The sequence below is a fragment of the Coturnix japonica genome, chromosome 9, assembly GCF_001577835.2.
Source record: "Coturnix japonica isolate 7356 chromosome 9, Coturnix japonica 2.1, whole genome shotgun sequence".
NCBI classification, from domain to species: Eukaryota; Metazoa; Chordata; class Aves; order Galliformes; family Phasianidae; genus Coturnix; species Coturnix japonica.
This window is the reverse complement of record NC_029524.1, coordinates 20647056-20667306: the sequence shown is the minus strand read 5'-3', so window position 1 is coordinate 20667306 and position 20251 is coordinate 20647056. Positions and strand designations below refer to the sequence as shown.

Sequence of the window (20251 nt, the reverse complement as noted above, 5' to 3'; positions counted from 1 at the left end):
AAGAGCTTTTAAAGTCCCTGAAGTGGGATGGTGTTTAAATGCAACTCCTTTCAAACTCCTCCCTTGAGCCCTCTTGCTTGTCAGGTACCCGAGGCAGTTTGAGCCTGCCTGTCTGCTCCCTGTTCTCTGCAGCCTTCCTCTGTGAATTTAAAGTTTTAATTTGAAGAGGGTAAACAATTTTTCTAAAATCTATTCCAAAAGCATCTTTAAACCTCTTTTTTAAAAACTCACAGCAGTCGTATGCAGTGCTACTACCTGCTGTGTTGTGTGGAAGGTAGGACTGCCCACAGACACAGTGGTCAGCTGTGCTGGATGATACCAACGTGGTGCTGGGTGTGCAAGGAGCTGCAGGATCCAGCATGAACTTCCATGGCTGCCTCTTCCCTCTGGTGTCAAGCAGCAGCTGCCTGCCTCAGGGCTGATCTCTGTCTTTGCTCCCCTTTCAGAATCAGAAGGCTTGTGTTCATTTTGGTTTATGGTGTAGCCACCATTCCTCAAAGAAATTTTTCATGAGCTCTTTCCCTTGTGTAGCTGTTTCTTTAGAGGAGCATCCTGTACCTAAGTGTGGGATTAACCCCTCATTCTCCTCCATTCCTCCTTCTGTCTGGTGGGCTCCATCACAGCTGAGCTGTGGGCAGGAAGCTCTGCAGCACAGTGGTGCTGACAGTATGGCATCCCTTGTAGCTTTCTTGGTACCTTCTTCTTAGCCTATATTGTGTCCTTGTGAATGGCATAGCACCACAAATATGGTTTTTAGAGTCTTTAAGCTAAACATTTTGGGCACCTCAAAGAGAAGAACGGTATTTTTTTTCACAGAGCATGACGAAATTGGTGTCCATATTTGCACCTCTTTCTTGGAAGAGGATGGGATGGAAGCTTTGCCATTGATTAATTAGGAGATTGGACCATTTGCTTCTACAGCTGATTCAGATGTGCTCTTTGCTGTGTGCAAACCCATGTTTGCCAGAACAACAATCACAAAACACAGCTTATGTTTCTGGAACGTGAGGTTAGCATTGCTGCATTGTCCTTGCTGGAAATTTACAGTTGCTCTATTAACAGGAAGCACGGTAATCTCTTGGATATCTCCATAGGTATTTCCTGTGTCAGCATATTTTTAGAAAAGCCCTCTGTGACATCCAAAAAACAGTCATTTTATTTCCTAGTGAGCCCTCCTAAGCTTGCAGGTTGTTGATGGAGAGTTATGTCAGTAGGAAGTCAGATAACTGGTTCTTACGTGGCACTTGAACTGTATGCTTATGGTGTATTCAGAAGAGCAGTTACTCAAATACACAAATAGAGTATTTCTATTTTCTTTGTCCTGGAGAGGGGAGAAGAGTTCTCGTGCCTGCGCAGTTGTGCTGGAGTCCTTCCATGGGAGAGCTGTGCTGGCTTTTAATTACTTCTTATTCTTTGGAGCTATCAAATGTTACACATTGTCTTTATATGCTTATTTTGAAGGCTCAAGGTTGCATTTCTCCAGTAGAATTAAGTACGTATGAATCTTTAGTGCAGTACTTACATTGTTTCTTCATAAGTTTTTCTACAAAATATGTTAATGAATTAATTGGTTGTGTTTTTTTTTTAGGTGAAAAAGAATGGATTGTCAGAAACAATCAGCCAGGAAGAAAGAAAGAGACAAGAGGTACTCTTTTAAAGGAAAATGTTCTTTTATGTTGGTAACTCGGGTGCACTGCATGTCTGGTTTAATGCCTGTGTTGGTTCTGAAGGAGAGGAGCCCAGCACTCTGCTCCCTGCCCTGCGGGATGCCTGCTCCATGGATCAGAGCTGTGCTGCATGCAGTGTGCTCTGTGCAGCAGGGCACCTGCTTGGTGCTGATCACTGGGAGCAACTAATGCGTAACATTAACCTTATGTTCACAGAGGTGGGAGGCAGTGCGCAGGGCAACTTCTTGCATTGCCCTTCAGCTGCATTTCACCTTATGAACAGTTCTGAATGGGAGGTCTTGCCTCAGCATTCCTGAAATATTATTTACTGAAATAATGTGGGAGCATCCATGCTGTCAGCAGTACAGGAAGCAGCAGCAGTCACTGATGCAGTTCTCTTTTCTCTCTGTCCCTTTCTGTCTCTGTCCCTCTGCCTCTCTCCTTTTTTGCTCTTTTTGTTCTCTTTATCTGCTTTCCCCTCTCTCCTTGCTTACAGGGGCTATGTCAAAAAGAATGAGAGGTGTTGAAAGGAATAGCCTGACCTAGCCAGCTATTATATCCCTGCAGTTCTTGAGGTATGTCCTACAAGAGAAAGAAAAAAACAAACAGTGTTCTGTCTTGGTTTGGTTTGGGGTGTTTTTTTTGTTGCTGTTCTGTTCTTGAAATAGCAGCACTGCAGAATTACCAGCTGTGGTCATTTGCTCCTAAACCTTCATTTTACTTCAGGACACACCTTGGTGAGCAGAGCAGGGTGAGATCTGCATGGGGCTTTCCTCAATGTGCACAGGTGTGTGCAGCCAGCCCCACACCCTGCTTCAGCACTGACCTGCAGCTGTGGTGTTCATGTACTGACACAGAACTGTCTTCTGTGGCATCCACGTGATGTAGACCGTGGAGTTTTTGTTTGTTTTTAATAATCCTGCATTTCCTTGGCAATCTCCTTTTGCTTTTTTGGGCTAAAGACTGTGAGCAGTTGAGGTTCTGCGTTCTGCTCTTCTGCCCCTCCTGCTTGGAAGCTCAGAGTTACGGGGCCTTTATTTTGGTCCCCATGTCCTCCAGGAGCCTGTGGTCCATATGTCCTGGAGCCATGTTTGCATCCTCTCAAAGATAACACGTTCTTCAGCTGTCTTTTAAGTACGGAGTCTTAAAATGTTACCAAAATAGTTTCAGCTTGAGGGTTTTTATTTGCGCCCTTCTCAGGCTCCTTTGTGCCCACGGTCAGCCCTGGGAGTAGGTCCATGTGCTGCCAGGGTGGCTGTACACCTTTGTTCTGGGTGCTGAGGCGAGTGCGCTTGGTGGGCAATTTCACATTATTGTAAGCATCACCTTTGCATATATTCTTGCACAGTAGTGTTTGCTCTCATGAATAACATAGGGTGCTGTAGCTGTTACCTCTCTGCTGCTGCATCCCTGACTGCATTCCAGCAGCTATTGAGGTAGGCAGGAGGATGGAGTGATGCTGCCGAGCAGTGTTGGCTGGGCTTCCTTCCTTGTGTGGGCAGTGTCCCTGTAGGTTTTCTGTGAAGCCAATGAATTTTAAAGGCTCAAGTCCAACCTGATCAACCTTAAGGGCTTGAGGAAAAACTGCTGCTTTTTCTGAAGAAGACTTTCAGAAGGGTAGGGAACGTTTTGAAGGTACAGTGTGGAACACTGAATCTCACGTTATCCAGGAGAAGCCGTATTTGATCAGAGGCCTACCTCAGCAAGCAGAAGGATTCTCTAGACTTAAACTGTAACAAACTTAAGAGAGAATGTCCCCAGCGGAATCTCTTAGTTTTCTTTCTGGTTCTTACCCAGCATTGTTTGTCTCAGCTGCAGGCTGGGATTATTCAGCAGAGCTGCCTTCAGCATGTCTGCAGTCTTTCTTGCTTTTATATCTGATCATGGAAGAGCAGAGCCTCTCTAGAGCATCAGACCACCTAAGGGAGTGCCTTCTGTAGGCTGTCACTCATAGACCCTTCTCTTTCTCCCCTTCTTTCTCTCCCTCTTTCTCTCCCTTTCTCTCCCTCTATGTGTTTATGGAGCTGTGGTCATTGTCCTTTCTAAATACTAGAGTCTGAGGTGCTGCATTTCAAGTTAGGCTCTCCCCTGTCATTTAAGGGAGATGTTAATTGCAAATAGCTAACGAAGTGGTATACGCAAGTGTGAACACCAGTTATAACACAAAATTATGTTAGCTCTGCTGATAGTATTATCCCATGCTAGCTTTATATGGGGGGCCACACTGGTGACAAATGCCATTTGGTGCATCTTGTGACAGAAGTGTTCTTGGAAATGTTTTCATGGTTTTTCCACAGTACGTATGTGTATAAAAACAGTGGTAGACTAACAGCCAGTAAAGCCTGGAGGGGTAAAAGATGTCTAAAGGCTGGATAGGTTTCCCTGTCAGAGATGGACGTGTCCTGTGGAATGAGGATTTCAGAGTCCAAGAGTCCACTGGAGGTTTGCTGTGGGTGCAGCCAGCAGGGGGAGGGGACATGGCTGTGTCCTCTGAGTGATCACCGCTGCTGTGAAGTTTAAAAGTCTTAATATGGCTTTTTGTCCTAGAGTGAAATGACTGATTTCCAAGGGTAAATGGCATGGAGCTCATGGCAATGAAAACTTGTGCTTTTAGCTCGCATCCAGTACCTTCTCTTTGCTTCTCTCCACAAACAGAAGGGACCCAGCCTCCTCAGTGGTAACCCTTCTCTTTCACCCCTCCACCTTGCAGGCCATATTTGAAGTGATATCTTCTGAGCATTCGTACTTGCTGAGCTTGGAGATTCTGATCCGGATGTTTAAAAACTCCCGAGAGCTGAGCCTCACCATGACCAAAACGGAGAGCCACCACCTTTTCTCCAATATAACAGACGTTTATGAAGCAAGTAAAAAGTAAGTGTACAAATGCAAGAACTGTTTTTGGGTTGTAGCTGAGGGTGACTGCCTATAATCAAAATGTCTTTCAAGCAAGAAATGAAACATAGCATACAAAATAGCGTCTTCACTGTTAGCACAAAAGGGAGCAACAGCCACAGGGGTGAAGCTTTTGTGGAAGGTTTAGGCCTGGGGTGTAAGGATGTGCAGTCAGATGTTGCACTTGTTGTAAAGCAGGAATTGAATTAGAATGGGCTTTGGTTCTCTCTGCACTGGGATGTCTGTAGTCTGCAGTGCTAAGGATTTGCCTTAGCATAATACAGAAGCTGCAGTTTTGATTTTAACAACCACAGATTTCTGCCTTTGTGATATAACCAAGGCTCAGTTGGTTTGTATTTTCTTGCTGTACCTGGCAGGCAGCTCCTTGGGTAGGAGAGCTTTGATCAGTACTGTTTGTTTTACGTGGTAGCATTTGCAGGCTGTGCCTTACCTACCCCTCTTGTCCCGAGAGGCAGCTTGCTCTTGTTTGGAAAAATCAAATCCTTTCTTGGTGGAATTGTCTGTTCTTAAAGCTGAACACCTGTTTACTTTTCTGGCTGTATTGGTTCAGTAAGGAGAGCTTGTAGGCAGACTGAACTAGAAATGAATAAGCATGGTTCATTTCTGAATGGTTCCTAGGCTGGATCTTGAAACATTGAGCAGCCATACTTAGTTGTGCAGTCTATCAAATTAAACTTAGATTGCCCTTATTAAACTGTTCAGAGTTAAGCAGGAGTTTATGCCCTTAGGAGCTGACTCTTGCCAATGTTGTCCTAGATTAGTTGAATCTGTTTACTTTCGGCTTGGTACTCAATGTGCAGCATGCTGTGCGGCTCTGCTATCTGCTATGTAAACAGCAGAGGCAAGGGGAGCAGCGTTGTGCATCCACAGCACCTGGCAGCAGAGGCTGCTCAGATCTGCTCTGCTTTTTTCTTTCCTTTTTTGAGTTTATTTTTAAATTTCTTCCCTACAAAGTCAGCAATGGAAAGATGGATGCAGCACACACACAGCCTGACAGGAGGAAGTGCTGCCAGGTCTTCTGAGGTGCAAATACTTTCAAGCCTGTTTTATTATTGCTGATAATTACTGTCACTTAATATTGCCTATGCACATACATGTGCACTCACAGTGTGTTCCAGAATTAGGAATACTTCAGATTCTTCTTCAGAAATTTGTTTTGTGAGGTTTTGCTTAATGGTGATCTGTTTGCTGTCTGAGTGTGATCGACAGCAGCAACAGTCGTTCAATTGCTATTGCCTGTGTAAATGAAAAAGAGAAACGTGTCTGCTGCTTTTCTGGCACCTTATTTCCAGTTTGAATTGAAGCTGAAGGATAAGATGCTGTTTGATCTCCTGCACTGTCGGTGCCCCTGCTTTCCTTGTGGAACACAGAATATCTGCCTCACTTCTGAGGTGGGCAGTGGGTGGGAGGGGGCCCTGCCAGGCAGGGGTATTTCTGGAATCAGCCTTTTCACAACCCACCTTTCTTTTAGTCCCTTTCCTTTTGTCCCCTTTGCTTCCTTCTTGCAGAAATCATGTTGTTCTGAATTCCTTTCCACCAGGCCTGTTTCTCTTTGTAGAACTTCTCAAGTTCCATGTCCTAAGCCCTGGTGACAGCCTTTCTTGGCTCCCATTTCTCCAAAGCCACACGTGCTGTGGAATTTTAAATGGGTTGTGCAGAGATTTGAATTCATGTCTTCTGAAGTTTATGCAGTAATAGGATTTTATTCCATGGAGCGTATATGTTAGAGGGTCTCGTGTCAGGTGAAAAGCTGTGCTAGGAGCCATGTGATCGGCATGCATTTGAACTTAACTCCGTTATATTCCAGCATCTCCCTGTTGCTTTTTGCTCATCTCCTTTACTTACAGTCCAGGTCTGCTGGTGGAAGCTGGCTGTTACTCGATCCCACAGCCACTGCAGGGAGGAGAGCCATCTGGCAGCACTGTTGTCAGAGCTGCAGGTTATCCAAGCCCTTATTTTCTAGGAATAGTACTTTTAAAGACTTCTGCTTGTCTGCAATGGGACTTGTAAAAGTAGAGTATCATGAGCTGATTTTCTGCTAGAGTCTGCAGAAACATCATCTGTGAGGGGGTAACTGCTGCCTTTTTTTAGGTAGCTTAATAGAAATCAGAGGTTAACGAGTCTGGGGACTTTGCTGCTGCTTTGAATTGGTTCTGTAAGAAGCAGTGGAACGTAGCAGTAAAGCTGAGCTGTGATTGTTTTTCCTGTTCTCAGTGCCTGGGTCTTCAAAACCATTAAATCCACTTCTGAGTTTCTCAGTTACAATGTTTAAAGCAGAGGTGGGGATTGCAGTGTATGGAGGGGAATTCTTTAAAACCCTTTTAGTTTGTAGTCCTCAGAGGAAGTGGGAGGGGGGAAAAAGAATGGAAAACCCCACACTGTCCTAAAATTATATTCTTATTCTTTTTGGTCTGGAAAGTGTAACAGCTTGAGAACTTGATTTAGTGCTACTTGGAGTGAAATCAGAATTCATAACCCCTTTTTAAACTTAAACGAAAGCGTATTTTGTTTCCTGAGTTACGCAATAGTGTTAAACTATAACAAAATGTGCTCGCTTTCTGCAGCCTCATCCGTGTAAATAATGCAAAGGGGCTTTAAAAAGCCTCTTTCTCAGTGCCTTCGCATTGCCACTCTGTGTTCCCAAGGTCTTCCACAGGAGCAAAAAACATCCTTTTGTTATAGAAAAGTAATGAAATCAGGCATCTGTGCTGGATGTGCTCTGCTTTAGGCTGTCCTTACTTTTCTGAAAAAAGACCAAAGAACTGTGAGTGCCTGGGTGCAGCTATCAGTGCTTTGCTTTGCAGGGACAGACCTTTAGTGAGGCTGAGGAGTGCAGATGGGTAGGAGTGGGATCTTCAGTCAGGATTGCTTAGCAGTTATATGTAGAAACTTAGACTTGGAACACACTTAGTGGGAGCTCTCCAGAGTGCCAGGAGAGGCCCCTGTGCATGACGAGGCTGTTGTAACTGAACAACACTGCCTTTGTTGGAAGATGAATGCAGGCAGTAAAGATGGTCTCTGCTTTTGGGAGGTCACTGGGGTGCTCCTAACAAAGAAGAGCTGGTCTGAGCTGTGCATGCAGCTTACTTGGTGTCTGTTTGTTAAAACATCCTAACTCCTTAATGGTGTATTTGCTGTGTATGTAATGTGATTGCTCCTGGCTGGCAGGACACAAAATCACACGGGTTGCATCCAGGGTCAGCGAGAGCTGTTACGCTGAGATGTAACCTGATGGGTGTGCCGTGGCTCAGCTTATTTGGAACTAAAAGCTTGTGCAGGGTGAGAATGCTGTGCAATCAGTCTTAGCAGTCAGAACTCCTCCAGCCTCAGTATGTGGTGCAGGGAGGTCAGGTTCCCAGGAAGGGGCTCTTGGGAAAGAGCTGCTGCAGGGAGCAGTGGGGGAAACATCTCAAGCAGCAGTTGCTCTGAAGGTGAAACCCACAGTGTCAGAGCAGGTGGAGAGCTTTGGTGTGTTTCTCTCTCTGCCATTTGGGCAATAGAAGGCTTATGGGTACGCAGAGGTTAGCATTAGCACAGAAGGGCACTGACAGAGCTTACAAGGACAGATTCAGACTGTTGACTCTGCATGTTGACTTCAGCAGAGAAAACTATGTGGGTTGTGAGGTAGCTCAGCATCTTCTCTGAGTACCTCAATTAAATTCTAATGTGTAAGTATGAGCTTGGGTCCAGGTCAGCTTATTATAGTTGCTTCTCCTATAAATTAGATCAGTGCTTCATCTTTTTCCAGTATCCTTATGTATGGCATACCTTCATCTTTCTCTGTGGGATAACTTGGTGTCAGTCCTTGTTGAGGACATGCCTGTATTGGATCAGTTAACAGCCATTAGAAGCACTACTTCTAGAGAATGCAGAGATTTGTTAATTCATCTGGGAGGCTGAGGGCAAAAAAACAAAACAAAACCAAAAAGCCAAGTACTATAATAATAATAATAACAATTGCAGGACTGTGAGAAGACCCCAGGTGATTCAGGTGAGCTGTAATGACAGTGAACTGCTCACAGGCTGCAGCTGACCAGTTAGATTTCCCTGTACGAGTGGTGTAACAGTCAGTACCATTCTCTGTTCCTGTGTAGCCTGACAGCCTCAGTCCAGCATTTATCACAGTTCTTGCCACAGCCAGCTGTGAAGGAAGCTGGTTCCACTGAGCATTGGTTCCCAGGCGGCTCGGTGACACTGCACTGTGTCTGAGGAGCAATTTTCTGCTCCTGTAAGGAAGGCTGCTTGTGCTGGAGGCTTCCAGGTGGGTAAATGCCTCCCTTTTCAGTAAGGCTGAGTGGTAATGCTGTGTGCAGTGAACAGAAAAAGGCAGACAAGGAATTAAAAGCCTCCCCCAGGAATTGTGTGCTGTGAGGTACCTGTGTGCAGCTGGGTGCAGGGCAGGCACTGACCCACAGCCGGTGCTGCTGATCACTGGGCTCAGTGCGAGGCTCCAGTTCTCAGTGTGTGGAGCACTGCTGAGTTTGCTCTGATTTCTGCCTTTTTTTTTAATGCTTTATTGCTGAAGGGATCACTTTTGATTGCTGGGAGCCTGCAGGGAGCCCATAGGGTGCACTGAAGAGCTGTGAGTCCAAATACCAGTCTTTTCTCTGAATTTTAGGTGCTGACAGAACACGTTCAGGTATTTGTATCTCACTGATGACTTGGGGCAGCAAGTTCACTTTGGTGTTCCGTCAGCTTTCCTCCTTCACGGTTTGTTTGGACATCAGCACTAATTGCTGAACTCTTCAGCTCTGATGTGGAGGGGTTGTTTGTTTGGAGAGTTCTTTCAGCAGCTGAGAAAACTCCCTGGGCCGACCTGACCGTGTTTGTCTGCAGACAATGTGCAGCTCTGGGAGACAATAACCTGAAGAATAATCCCCTTTTGGAGCTCAGATTCCTGAGCGGGTGGTTCTTCTGTGAGAAGTTGGCTTCCTTGCTTGGGGTGCAATGAGAGGTGGGACTTCACTGTTCAGGGAATCACGTTTCTGAGTTCGGATTCTGAACGGAATCGTATTTCCCTCAGCTGAGATGGTGACAAACAGAATTTCAGACAGAATACTTTTTTAGGTGGGCAGAAATGTTTGCACACACGTATGCACTTATATACATGTATGTACTTAGATAAAATTATAACAGTTCCTTTTTTTCCCAGCTGTGGTTCTCAGCGCAAGAATCATTCTTTCTTTACCTACATCTCTGGTAATGATGGCTGTTAACATAAACACCACAGCTCTGTTTTGTTGAAAGAAACAAAGAAACACCCAAACCTTCCCTCTGCCAGTGCGTTAGGACAGTTTTGGCATCAAATACAGATACCTCATTCTGTGCTGAAATACTGATTGTAGCCGGGATTTCAAGTGTGCTGCAGGTGATGGCCCAGTGACCGAGCACAGCCCAAGGAGTCCTCCAGCCATGGCTGTGCTTCGGGACTGGCATGGTCAGCACTGGGGTTTCCATTGGGTGGTGATGGTGGTTTGTGTTTGCTGTAGCAGCCAGTGTCACCAGAGCTGTGCCATAGAGCTCCCAGCTGTTGTAATACTCATTTGTGCTGAAACCCATTGCTACATTGCTTGAATGTATTGTCAGTTTAACAAAGTGCTGCCAGCAGCAGCATTCCTGAATTCCTGCAACCTCTGGCTCTTCTTCTGCAGCCTGAGCTGTGCAGGGAGTTATGTGTGTGTCTGTATTTAAGGACAGTTGCTGTGCAGAGCAGTGGTGCTTGCAGTTTAATGCCAACAGATGCTTTGCAGGAGGTGCTGTGTGGCTGCTCCTCCAGTGCTGTTCAGCTGAAGCTCTGACCTGCATGGACCCTCCTCTGCTTTCGTGCTGGGTCCCACAGGGATTGTTCTGGTTACAGCCCTTGCACCACTTTTCAGCTTTGTTGTTGCTGCAGGGAGCATAAAAGAGGCAATCTGGATTCATCTGCATATTTTTGACAGTAAAGCTGATGGATGCTCAGCAGTGTAGTAATTAAATCAGTATGATGGGAAAGGCCTCACAACAAGTGTGTAATGATGGAAGGACCAGCATGACAGAAAGGTGCTATAAAGGAAGGGAAGATTGCTCACCTGTATCAGAAGATTCCAGGTTTGCAGGGGAAAGCTCCACAGAGGACAGATCTCCAGAAAGAGATCCTACTGCAATGGCAGTCAGCCCTTACATGGGGTCTAAGAGAGGTGCAGCCGGGCTCCACCCCTTCCAGCCACACTATTGGATTGCCTTCACCTGTGCTGCCAGGGCTGACTGGGTCCTGTCCCCAGGTGTTCCATCAGTGGTCCAGGCTGGGACTCAGCAGTTCCCATGCAAGCAATTATTCAGACTTCTTTATCTGTGCTTTCCTTATGGTGAGGCTGCAGGGAGGGCAGCAGAGGGCAGTCCTGGTGGGACGGAGCAGAGGCTGCTGGTGAGGGCAGTGAGCGCTGCCAGCCCCTCTGTGTGCAGGGGGAGCACACAGCTTTGGGAAGGCTCCACATTGTTCGTTGCCTGGAAATGGTTGTGTTTAGCACACTTGTCAGAGCAGGAGGAGCTGTGTGTGTTCCTTTGGCTCCTCTCCTGTATCCTTGGGTCAATGTGCTATTTTAAAATGAGATTTTAAAGCTACACACAGCGATGAATCCCTGAGATGGAAGCTTTCCTAGCAGGCGGATAAACTCACCAATGTGGGGCTGTGGCTGCAGGGCAGGCTTTCCCCCGCCGCACTGCTTGCTGCAGGGCAGCCCAGCTCCTGGCCCCTCTCCTCTGTGCTGCCAGGCCTTAGATTGACGTGCTCACACATTTGGGCATGTAACCAATCAAGGGTGTTAGACAGGATCAGCTTCACAAAGAGGTGACAGAGCCACACAATTATAGGGGCTGGGCAGCACCAAAAGCACTGTGAAGTTAAATCTGCTTTTTAACCCTTGTGCCAGAAATACGGGTTGTTGTGACTGCACAGATTTAACCAATAACAGTAACTTGAAATAAATAACCAGCAGGGCAGGTCGCAGTTCATTTCCACGTTCAGAGTGGCCTTGATGGCGGGGGATACTTCTTGCTCCTGGGTAGTGGCTCTGATATCAGGTAACGGCTTTCTAACTCTTCTATGGCTGCCTGGTTAGAAGCTCGTGGCCAATGACAATTTTAGCCCAGCACAGCCTAATCTTGATATAACCAGGTAATAAGACAGCACTGGTAACAATGTAAGTCCAACTCACTTATTATCTTTATTTAGGGGTGAAGGGAGAGCAAATGTTGAAAAGAAAGACCAAGCAAAATAGTTGATATTAGTACCTTGACTTGGCTGATTTGTTCATTGCATCCCTTTAAGTAACACTTGTGCTGGGTTCGATGGGAACTTGGTGCTGCTAAGGGAGGCATTGCTGAGTCCTGCAATGTAACACGTTGTGCTGGCGCTGCTGTGCTCAGCTGGCTTAGCCCAGGCTTTGCAGGAAGCTGTGTGTAGCAGGTAGGGATTGAAGCAATGCCAGTTAAAAGGGAGAATTTGCTTAAGAAAAAGGCCTGAGCAAATCCTGGGATGTTGTTGCACATGATGATGGATGTGTTACTAATGGTGTATGTAGGGGGAAGAACTCTTCAGGTAAGGTTCCAAAACTGGAAGGGGGAAACTTGCCGTAGGGCCAGGACAGCCCCAGTGCTGCTGTGTAGTGCAGTGCTTCTCCATCCCGAGATGGAAGAGGGAACAAACAGGAAATTAATGACATCTGCACTGCTGAGTCTGGCACACAGCCTTTAGGAGAGGGAGAGTTTCAGCGTATTTCGGATGGGATGTTCCTCTGAAACAGCACAGGGCAAAGGAAAGCAGTTTCTCTGTTAGGATGCTGTTGACTTTCACTTCAGTGGAACTCACTTTAAGCTGGAAAGGTCTGGCAATAAATGCTTTATTAGGTCCTCCTGCTGCTAAGAAAAAACAGTCACAGAGCAGAGTGCAACTAATTTGTAGCTGGTGAAACTGGCAGTGAGTCAGTCAGTACTGATCCTCATGACAAGTAAAAGTGACTCGGGATGGTTTGGTGGCTGCACTGTGACTGCTGGGAAGGTGACTTTGAGTCCATCTTCAGCATGTGATTTCCAGCAGTAACGTTTCTTTCAGTGCAGTCTGAGGGTGATGGGACGTGGGAGTACTTTTTCTGTCCCTTTTTTCCTTTTTTGTTTTGTTTTTAAAGTATCTCCTACCAAGCAACATTTATACTGACTCCTAACATTATTGTGACTGTTGGTGTCCCTGATGAAGCATGAAATAAGCTTTAGAAGTGTCAGTTCCAGCCCATCATGATCAAATGTGTGGTCAGCGTGCTGTAACATGGAGCAGGGAGGAGGGCTGAGTGAAATGAGGCTGGCAGGGCACTGCGAAGTTCTCCCAGCCATCAGTGTGTCTGAACAGGGTGGAAATGAATTCCAGTCCTGGGCAGTTGTGGTCAGCAGCTGAGAGCTGCCTGCTGTGGTTCTGCTGAATGGCAGAGCTCGCTGCAGCTGGGCACCATCAGTCAGACAGCAAGGTGTGTTCATTTCAGTGACCTCTGTTAACACACCTGTATAACGAGCTTCTCTTTGTCCTCTCTCATTCTTAAATCCGTAAAACAGGCTGTGCAGAGCACTGGGGCACCAAAATGAGATGCCTCAGGGTGACAGGCTTTGACAAGCCAGTGGTTAGCACGGAGAAAGTGGGATAATGGGCCAAAACAAAACAGAACTAGACTTCCCAGTGCTTTAGCTTGATACCAGGCCATGTGTTCCAAGTATTTGTGTTACTTTGCTGTGCTCCGTGCCAGTTGTTTAGTTAACTGGTTTACCCTGGCACGTTACCTGGTTGTAACAATTGCAGGCAGGAAAAGAACCAGAGGGATTTTTAGTAAATTTTAGATGGTTTTTTGCATCGCGCTGGTGTCACATGGCTCTAATGACCCACATTAGCTCTAATACCAATTCATTGGAGCCCTTATACACCAAAGGGTCAAAACATTCCTAATGAGCATTGTTGAAATGAAGGCATTTGTTTTCCAATAAAATTACAAGAGTGGCAAGAAGGAGTGAAAAGCATTCAGAAGTCAAAGAGGCTCCTGTTTGGAACAGAGGATGAGCAGCAGGGAAGATGATTTGGGGTTCTGTTTCCTCTTTCTCTGTTTCCAACCTGTGCTTGGGGTTGGTGGTAGACTGAAGCAAATGAGACAAGGTAGTCACGTACAGCTCAGCTCTCTTTGTTATTAGCTTAACCATTCACGCTTTATTTACTTGAACTTATTCTGGTATTGTACTTCCCTTATTACAGGAGGAAATGGTGATTTAATGCTGTGCTTGAAGTTGTTCCACTTCTTTTTCAACCCCATTTCTGGAAATTCCCGTCCAGCCGACCGTGTGGGCCGCCCTGGTTTTGGCAGCAGTGTGGGAAGTGTTTCTGGGGGAGCTGTGCCAGCTGACACCCACCGCCCCGACGGCATCATTGAAAGGCTTCCCACGCTGCTCTGCCAAAAGGAGGGATGACTTCACCCCTTCACAAAGCATCCAGATCGTCATTAGGTTATGAGAGCAGCGGGTTCTGTCAGTTGAAGTGTAAAATGCTGCAAGGAAGTCTGCTGTTTGTTTTTGGGGTTTTTTTTTTGGGTTTTTTTTGTTTGTTTTTTTGTTTTGTTTTGTAAAATGAGTGATTTCTTTCCTTTTTTCACAGGTTCTTCAAAGAACTTGAAGCAAGACATCAGAACAACATCTTCATCGATGATATCAGCGATATTGTGGAGAAGCACACTTCTTCAACGTTTGATCCTTATGTAAAATACTGCACTAATGAAGTCTATCAGCAGCGGACACTTCAGAAATTGCTGTAAGAGCTAAGTTCAAAATACAATTGCAAAATCACCCCATTTAGTAGGAGGCAAAGGCCGTGGCATTTGGTGCAAGGCCTGTGGCTCACAGCAAAGCATGTCTTTACATGCTTGGTGTCCCTGCACACTGAAGTGCCTTTGAAGTCTCTGAGAGTGGAAACATGCTGGGCTGCATCACGCAGTCCTGCTTGTGGCCACGTGGCATGTTGCCTTTCTGCTGATAAGTACAGGTCTGCATATTTACCAAAGCTGTGCTTTGCTTCTTTGCTACCTATGAGTCTGTGTGCACTCATGTTCACCTGTGGGAGAAAACGAGCTCTCTAAATGTCAGTACTGGTTGTGCCTATCTAAGTAAACATCACTGAAAGCTGTGATACAAATCTTTCCAACCACACTTCCCCTATTTCTGAAATCTGCCAATTTTCACAGCTCTTGTTTAAAACATTCTGTTACGTTCTCCTCCCTTTTTCCCACCAGAGCTACAAATCCAGCATTTAAGGAGGCGTTGGCACGCATTGAGTCCCATGAAGACTGCAGGAATTTACCGATGATCTCCTTCCTCATTCTCCCTATGCAGAGAGTTACTCGACTTCCATTACTGATGGATGTGAGAATGTTGTTCTATTTTTCCTTCATGTGTTCTTTTAACGTTAGCTCTCCATTGTGTTTGATTCCTGGGTGATCCCACTGCCTGTACCAGGTACGGGGCTGTAAGTACTGACAGCTCGGCTTAGCATGAAGCGCAGAAGCGTTTATTTGGTTGTGCAGTGGAAAATTAAATACTTATTTAATACTTACTGAAGTCCAATCAAAAAGGATCTGCAGTAGAATTGCTTCTGAAACCAAGAAGAAACCTGGCACAGAAGTTTCACAGGCTGTTAGGATAAAAATTAATTAATTAGTATCATTTCATGCATCCGTATGTCCATGGTGTTCTCTCATTTAGCACATTTGTCCATAAGTTCCCTGGTGGTGCTTCAGCTCTTTGATTACCATTAATTGCTATGCAAATGTCTCTATTTGCTACAGTTGGTGCTTTTTAGTTCTCTGAAGTAGTGGATGTTTTCTTTCAGACAATTTGTCAGAAAACTCCTAAAGATTCACCAAAATATGAGAACTGCAAGCAGGCCCTGAAAGAAGTAAGCAAGGTATGTCTGGAAATACAAGACTTTCAAGCAGAGCATTGTGGTATGAAAAGAAAAGGAGGAATCTCAGGGTTGTCAGTTTTTTGCCTTCAAGATCTCAGTTTGAGAAAGCATAACACATCACAGACTGTTATTAAGTGTGATGTATTGAGCATCATTAGAAACTAAGAATAATTGAAAGGGAACTTCCTCTCCCTGTGAGGGCTGGATGTGGCCGTGGGCGCTGAACGTTGCTGTGTAAGGGAGAGCAGTGAAGGATATAAAAACTTTGAACTGTCTTAATTGAAATCAATCCACAGTGGCCTTTCTCTTGGCTAAATTACTGTCTTTTTCTTACTTAAGAAGATATCCTGCACTCGGGAACACTGTGCTGTTGCCAACACAATTATTTTTTTCCATAGGAACAGTAAATGGTTTGTGAAGTGTTTGATTTTAAAAGGAGACAAGGCTTATTAACTGTGGGAAGACCTGCATGATATTTATGGAGTTGAAGGGAATGTGATTTGATGCCCTTCTGACTGCACCTGTGAGCACACATGACTCTTCTCCCATGTGCAGGCTTCAGTAAGGCTATGGTGTGTGCTTTGAGATTGTGTTCTAAATGTCAGCCACGATGAAACCATCCCTGGGGTAGTTTCATAGAGTCAGAGAATGGCTTGGGTGGAAAAGGACCTTAAGGATCAACTGATTTCAGTGCCTCTGCTGTGGGCAGGGTTGCCAATCCCTAGACCAGTTTGCCTGAGTTTAACAAGGTGGCACTGGAGTATTTGTACTGTGACTTTCGTCTATGAAAGAGTTGCATGTGTGTGCAGCACCGATTGTCAGGCTGGAAAGATGGCTTCTGTGGGGCAGGGCACTCATTTGGATCAGTGAGTAAGAGAAGTAGTAATTATAGTATTATTAGTGTGGGTTGAAAGGGGCATCGGGAGGTCGTCCAGTCCAGCCCCAGAGCAGAACCATCTCTCAGCTCTGACCAGGTCACTCCGTGGTGCATTCAGCCTGGTGCTGAAAGCACTGTGACCATCCCTGAATGTGAAAATGTCAGATCCTTTGTAAACACTTCACGGAAGTGCACTGTGTGAAGGAACAGGGGTTACTGGTATCACACATGGTGGGGACGTGAAATACACTCGGTAAATGTCTTGTTTTTCAGTTGGTGCGTTTGTGCAACGAAGGTGCTCGAAAAATGGAAAGGACAGAAATGTTGTACACAATTAACTCCCAGCTGGAATTTAAAATCAAGGTATGATTAAATCAAGGAACAAAAACCATTTACCATAGGAGGAGCTTTGACTGCATGTTCTTATGATAGCTTCATTGCCAGCACAAAGTAAACTGGGGCAAAGTAAACCTGATGCAACTTCTCAGTTAATGGGAAGTCAAATTCATATTCTAAGGTAGCTGAAGCTTTGGAAACTTGAAGAGTAACTGAGGACTGCTGCTCCTTTAGCGAGGTCTGTTAAGCTTCAAGGTGAGACTTTTAAGGAAATAGGGTATGAGAACATGCTTTTTTAAAATAATGAAGTAGCATTAATTACTGAAGAATGAATGCCCAGACTCTGGGTTTAGCTCTGTGGATGGAAGTGTGTTTAAGTGGTCAGTCTTGTTCTGGGTAAGTCCTGTCTCCAGAAGGATATTTCTCAAGTTGTCCAAAGTATTTACATACTAAAAATGAGAATAACATTTACTTAACAAGAATAAAGGAAACATCTCCTAAGTGACACCACAGCATCTGCTAACACTGGTGGATAATAGTCTCAGGTAGTTGCATAACTGAAAATAGAGTTTTAAATAGTTTGACTGCATTGTGTCATTGGCTTCCCACATTCCTTCCCAGTTTTCTGACCTGCAGAAGAACGTGGCAGGTTTTAAATGCCTTTAAATTGTTTTTCTGCTGGCAGGGGTTGGGATATGGATCTGACCTTGCAGGAGCTATAGGCCCTGTGTGATCCTTGCAGTGTGCTTGCTGGGACTGGCAGCTCTTGCTGATTTCATGACAATAACAGAACTTTATCTTCTTTTTCTGTATTCTTTATGCAAGTTTTTTTTCCCTCCGTGCCTCTTAAATGCAACCACTGAGTGGTTTAGACTTCTTTTGTTGGAGCAGGTGCCAGCTGGAATGCTTGCCGGATTGTTTTGGCCAAGTTTCAGCACATTTTAAGTTCTGATGGCTTATTTTACATAGAAAGGAGGTGAAATATGCATTGTAGTCTTTTGGCAATTAAGGGAAAATTAATATTAAAGTAAACACAGGATGCCTCTGGAATACAGTCAGCCAGGAAAATCTGATGAACTCATTTGGAATAGAGATTAGAGGGCTTTTTTAGTTCATACTCTAGAAATCTTCAGAGTAGCTTTTATCTGAAGAACAATGATGATGATTCCGTTCTATAACCATTATAAACCAGGTGGACTATTTCTGTTCTTTTCTCATGAAGCATTTTGTAATTCTCACTTTCTTTGGTGTGACTGTAGAGCATTACATAGGAGTACGAGAGAAGCTGCTAAAACCCACATCACTTCTGTACATGGCTGAGGATACAAATCAGCCTGAGGCAAGACTGAAGTTGAAGGCTTCTTTAATTTGTAATGATTTGTAAGGGTTCCAAAGGACTGCTGCACTGCTGGTCTAACTGAGGGCTGCTGGAGGAGCCCTCTGCACTGTGAGGAGCTGAGTGCCATGGGCAGCCCAGCAGGCAGGGACAGCCAGCCATAATTGCGTCCTGTCCATGTCCGTGTTCACTGTGTGAGGGAAGGAGCTGCTGCCAGTGCTGAACAAGCAGTTCTCCTCTTCTTAGGGCATCAGTTCCACCCTGAAGTGCGAGCAGTCAAATCTGCTCATTTTTACCCTAGATGAGCAATTAGGTCATGAATATGAGACTTCTCAAGTATTTGCAGGCTGTTACTTGTGGACTGTGTGGATGATAAAGATGCTTTAGAACTCCTAATTTCTGTGCTTTGAGTTTTTTCAAGTGGGTTTTGTTTTTCCAAATATTTAAGACTGTTACCTGATCTTGAAAAAGGAGGGGAAATAAGCTACTTTTAAAGGATTGAAATGTTATTTTCTTGTTTTTTAGCCATTTCCTTTGGTTTCTTCTTCGCGGTGGTTGGTGAAAAGGGGCGAGTTAACAGCGTATGTAGAAGACACGGGACTTTTCTCCAAAAGGACTTGCAAGCAGCAGGTGTACTTCTTCCTCTTCAATGATGTCCTCATTATTACCAAGAAGAAGAGGTAAGAGCTTCGCCAGTACAGAACGGTGTGTTTGGCTCTTGCAGCACAGAGAGACCATCCAGCCTGTAGTTGTCCTGTGAATTGTTGTGACTGCTGTGTGTGCCTCCCCCAAGGGAAATGGAAACCAGCATTTCCTGCCTTGGGAAGGGCAAGCTTGATCACATGCACAGAACTTCTGTGTATTTTCTAGCTGTTTGCTAATTGGAAGGAAAAATGAGGTTTGAAGGGGCCTGGTACGTTTGCAGTGTAACACAGGAGGAAATGTGGATTAAACATGTGTTAATTAGTCGAAATTTGTGGAGCTGTTTCTGCAGTCACAGGAATTACCTGGAGAGAGATTTATGGGAAGCTGCTGCCAGGAGTCCCCGCTTAAATCTTTATCACTAGATTTGAGGGGAGACTTAGAATAATCTAAAGGAATTTGCATCCTCTGATGTTGCTGTTAAATAATATTTGATACATAAACCTTCCTGAGGCTGAAAACTGTTTGGAAGGAGGATTTTGCCTTTGCATTGACCAGGTGGGCCAAATTCCAGCTATTTGTAAGAGACCCTCCTCTGTGAAACTTCAGTCGTAACTTTAATGAGAAGTAATGAGGAATGAGGTAGAATATTCCAAGATGGAGGGAAGTACATTTAAGTCAAAATACTGTTAATGGGCAAGGGGAAAAATTAATAGAGTTGTCCCCAGCTCTTAATGCTGCAACCACGATTCTGAGATTGAGTGTTAATGGAGGTCCCTGCTGGAACGTTCCCTTAAAGGCCCCTTGTTACATCTCTGGCCTCACACCACAGCCCTCTCACTTCTTAAGCTGTGTTTTTCTCATGGGCCCGCTGCTGTTCTATGGCTGTGTTGGTAGCTGAGTAAATGACTGAGTTAGGAAAACAGTGACAAGTTTAATTATCTGTGGTGTTTATTGGCTTCTTGTCCAGATTATAATGCAGATTATTATAGCAATGCATCTTATTAAAGCTTTGGTGCTTTTGATTTATAACACCTTCCAGCTGATGGAATTGAAACATCCTAAATGGGCCCAGAAACCAAAACTAAAGCAAACTTAACAATCAGCTTGGTCTGGTCACTTGAATAACACCCCCTGAGCAAACCAGAATTGAAGATGGTTTGTGTGAACTTCCCAGATTCTCTGGGCACAAAGTAGGCACTTAACAAGTCAACATGGTCATTAATAACATCTGAGCTCTGGTGAGCTGTTCTCCTACCCCAGCGTTACCATGGACACAGCAGCAATGGACAGAAATATTTGTTGCTAGCCGAGTTCAGATGTTTGTATTTTTAGTGGAGCAGTTGCTTTCTTGAAAGATTCTTAGCATTGTACAACAAAATCACTCTACTGTGCTAAAAATACTAATTACTTAGTGCTGCAGTCATGCTGCTGCATCCTTTCCCCAAAGTTCAGCTGTCCTGTGTGAGCAGTTTGCCATATATGCAGAAGCACAGGGACAGGCAGTTGTTCCATCA

General features: G+C 44.9%; 1 protein-coding gene across 1 annotated transcript in view; it reads left to right on the top strand.

Annotated features, from left to right (window-relative positions):
- Nucleotides 1–20251, top strand: part of ARHGEF26 (Rho guanine nucleotide exchange factor 26) — a 44490-nt gene that overhangs the window by 15834 nt on the left and 8405 nt on the right. The window contains exons 4-10 of the mRNA XM_015872184.2: nucleotides 1589–1645; nucleotides 4378–4538; nucleotides 14242–14394; nucleotides 14873–15002; nucleotides 15469–15543; nucleotides 16694–16783; nucleotides 18618–18772. Coding sequence (XP_015727670.1) covers nucleotides 1589–1645; nucleotides 4378–4538; nucleotides 14242–14394; nucleotides 14873–15002; nucleotides 15469–15543; nucleotides 16694–16783; nucleotides 18618–18772 — 821 coding nt within the window. The remainder of the gene's footprint in view (nucleotides 1–1588; nucleotides 1646–4377; nucleotides 4539–14241; nucleotides 14395–14872; nucleotides 15003–15468; nucleotides 15544–16693; nucleotides 16784–18617; nucleotides 18773–20251) is intronic.